This window comes from Agrilus planipennis, unplaced genomic scaffold (assembly GCF_000699045.2).
Source record: "Agrilus planipennis isolate EAB-ADULT unplaced genomic scaffold, Apla_2.0 scaffold2154, whole genome shotgun sequence".
In the NCBI taxonomy this organism is placed as follows: domain Eukaryota; kingdom Metazoa; phylum Arthropoda; class Insecta; order Coleoptera; family Buprestidae; genus Agrilus; species Agrilus planipennis.
In genome coordinates, this window is record NW_020440805.1 from 1 (window position 1) to 3,823 (window position 3,823).

At 31.8% G+C, this 3,823-nt stretch overlaps 1 protein-coding gene across 1 annotated transcript; it reads right to left on the reverse strand.

Annotated features, from left to right (window-relative positions):
* Positions 1–836: 836 nt before the first annotated feature.
* LOC112906163 lies at positions 837–1,461 on the reverse strand. Its single transcript, XM_025979906.1, has 2 exons — positions 1,275–1,461; positions 837–1,154 (listed from the first exon to the last, which is right to left on the reverse strand). The coding sequence occupies exons 1-2, from the start codon at positions 1,422–1,424 to the stop codon at positions 858–860; spliced, it is 447 nt and encodes a 148-aa protein (XP_025835691.1). The 5' UTR covers positions 1,425–1,461; the 3' UTR covers positions 837–857.
* Between the last annotated feature and the right edge of the window lie 2,362 nt (positions 1,462–3,823).

A 3,823-nucleotide genomic window follows, 5' to 3' on the forward strand; every position in this document is an offset into this window, starting at 1 on the left:
ACGTACTTTTTAACATAATAATCATCCCTTTTGGCTAATTTAGTAATTTTTGTCTTGTCGGAATTTTATGAGCGCTTTTTCGTGTTGGGGTTTTTACATTATTTTAGATAGTTTTTTCACCGTGGAGTCTTTGTTTGAAAACATACCCGAAATCTATCGACACCACTAAATTTTACGTACTTTTTAACATAATAATCATCCCGTTTAGTTAATTTAATAATTTTTGTCTTGTCGTAATTTTATGAGCGCCTTTTCGTGTTGGGGTTTTTGCATTATTTTTGGATAGTTTTATCACCGTGGAGTCTTTGTTTGAAAACGTACCCGAAATCTATCGACACCACTAAATTCTACGTACTTTTTAACATAATAATCATCCCTTTTAGTTAATTTACTAAGTTTTGTCTTGTCGTAATTTTATGAGCGCGTTTTCGTGTTGGGGTTTTTACATTATTTTAGATAGTTTTTTCACCGTGAAGTCTTTGTTTGAAAACATACCCGAAATCTCTGAACACCACTAAATTCTACGTGCTTTTTAACATAATAATCATCCCTTTTAGTTAATTTACTAAGTTTTGTCTTATCGTTATTTTACGAGCGCTTTTTCGTGTTGGGGTTTTTGCATTATTTCAGATAGTTTTATCACCGTTGAGTCTTTGTTTGAAAACGTAACCGAAATCTATCGACACCACTAAATTCTACGTACTTTTTAACATAATAATCATCCCTTTTGGCTAATTTAGTAATTTTTGTCTTGTCGGAATTTTATGAGCGCTTTTTCGTGTTGGGGTTTTTGTATTATTTTAGATGTTTTGAGTGAAACATCCGGAACTTCTCCTTGTTATTTATTAGATGAATACTTACGCTTTGTCAAACAAGAAGGTGTACGTAAATTTTTTAGAGTAAGCAAAAGCAATTGATGTTGTAAGTAAACTCCAATCGGTAACAGCAAATGGACAGTCTGACAGAACATCATTTGGATTAAATGCAACTTTCTTCACATACGCTTTATACAACCAAATATCTATCAGGGGCTTTTCGGCAATAAACAAATAATTTTTTCCAATAACGTAGTTATTCATGAAATTTATTGTATCAGAAGTATTTACCACTTTTTTAGTTGAACCAACTAATGCCTTCGACAACTCTTCAGTTGGCTACAAAAAGAATTTATTTCATTAATGAATAGGTTTTACTCATTAATAAAAATGGTATAAACTACCATTTTAATCTATAATCATTCTATAATAAATATAAGCAGTAGGCACAATACTTACATCGTTTGTTATATTATCCACCGCATTCACTTGTGTACACCATGTATATCCTTTCCTTCCAATATCTCTAATATTATTGATCGGTAATGTAAAAGTGTTTAAAGTCAAAAATGCCGTTAAATTTGCAGTGTAAAATGCAGTAAGAATCATTATGAAAAACCACCATGTTGCAAATATTATTCTCAAAGAGTCTACAAAATGAGAATATGATTTAGTTTAGTTATTAACTTTATATTAACACATGGAAATTAATGTCGCATACATTTGAAAATGCGCTTCTAAATTTTATTGAATTTTTATTTATNTTTTTGTGTACGATATAAACGGAAGGAGAGAACTGTATGAAACTCCTGAAGAAAATCTGTCCTGGCAACCACGTCCAAGGAAACCAGTCAGCTTGCACGACGATATAAACGTAAATTATAACACAAGAGGATTGCAAATTAATCCAGACGCTGAAATTATTCAAATACCACAGCAAACACAACATTATCCACAACAAACTTCTGCTGACATTCGAGAAAGGTCAACGCGACCAAACTCTTACTACGACACCCCAGCTACATATTACCAAGGAAACCGACGTCAACAATCTACGTCCCCTAGAGGAACTAACCCCCCAGCCACAGCATTCATTTCTTATAAACTTCCGGGGGACGAGGAGGCTCATTTCTACTTCTTGACCCCCCAACAAACCAAACAGCAGCAGCAACAAAGGCACCATGACTTCCCATACTATTACAAAAATGACAATGATGACAATGGTCGACTGAAGTGAATGAATGTGTTCCTTAAGAACGTTGTTCGGTGTGGAATTGTATTTTCTTACTTTGCGAGAGGTTCGCTCGAGACGCTACTGTGATTTACATATTTAAGTACCAAAGAGTGAATTGGGGACAGAAGGGAACTTTTTTAAAAGGTGCGATCGAACCGTCAGGTGCATAGTTAGAATAAAATATACAACTCGTGCTAGAACAATCCATGAATGACATTATTTATGTTGAAATTTGAAAATAAAATGTGACAATAGATCAGATAATTTTATTAGTGTTTATAAAATTTTTAGAATTCACCAACCAGTGTTAATCGCTTTAAAATTATTACCTATTATATTTTTAAAGGAGAATCAAATCTGGATATTGTTATTAAAGTGAAAAGATAAATCAACTCAATAACATACACATTATGAGTTCACATGCATTAAAATTTCATTTGAAATTTAGTACAATTCTTAATTTCAGTTTTGTATTTTGTTTTCATTTTTCTGTTTGATTTTTTTGACGATAAGCCAATTTATTTAAAAAATTAGCAATTAGATGTAATGGAGCTCTTTTTATGTAGAACTTTCGATTCTACGATTCACTTAATCGTATTAACTACATTACATTACATTAAAACATGGAATGTTTTGTTTCCAATGGAAACATTACCAGCTAATCAGGAAACAAAAAAAACGGTGAAATGAAACATGCAAAAGAACTTACCGATGTCGATATCCTGCTCGGCATTTTCGTCCTTTAGTGGTTTATCAAACAGATGCAAGTAAACCTCGATAGCGCAACGTGCAGCCTTAAAATAAAATGGATGGCCGCGAAGAACGTCCTCTAGCCTCAATAGACCCATGTAAGAGCGTAGAGTCATCTTACGCATGCAGTACGTATGAAAATCAAACTGGTCCTCAATAATTTCGGTAAAATGCTGTAAAAAAAAGTTCATCAAATAAGAGGAAAATGATCACAACACATTCAATTCAACATGTAATTAACTCTACGACATTGTAGTATATTACACAATTTTTAAATACCAAAATTTTAACTTCTATTTTCCTATGAATATGAAAACGGGATTATTATTGAAAGAAAATATTTTGTTATTTATTATAAACAACCACAAGAATGTGCAAGAATCATCCCCTATTCCTAATTAGTATTTATTTCCACTATCAAGTAAGTATAAAAGCAAACAGTCTTATCAGACAAATACCATCCAAGAAATGTAAAAGAGTTTTCTTATCATTAGAATCTCAAAGAAAACAACTGCATTCGTTTTTCTAACTTAAGGAAAGTATGATAATGTTTCATACAAGCATCTATTATACTTAATTAAGCGGACTCCATGTAAACAAAATAAAAGTTGCATGTTTTCTAAATATTATCATTTTTATGTTATCGCTTCTAACAATATGTATTTACCCCATCATTAGTGACAAGGTCGTCATTTTATACATTGCCATCGTTCCAACCATCGCAAAGGCCATTAATGATGATAATGGCATTGATTTTTTTTACGTAACTTCGACATATTAGTTAAAAGCCTGTATAGACTAATAACTGTCCGCCAGATTGGCCATACAAATCGAAAGCAATATTTTTTATTTCGTTATGCTTTTTTTAGATCTCGTTAGTGAATGCTTTACTGACTGAATTTTTCATTAAGTCACAGAGATATTATCACTAAGCAATAAGTAAAGCTACTCATTAATAAAACTAATACAAAAAATAAAAGTTAACGAAAAATAGATATATGCATAATAATGAAAAAGATGCTGA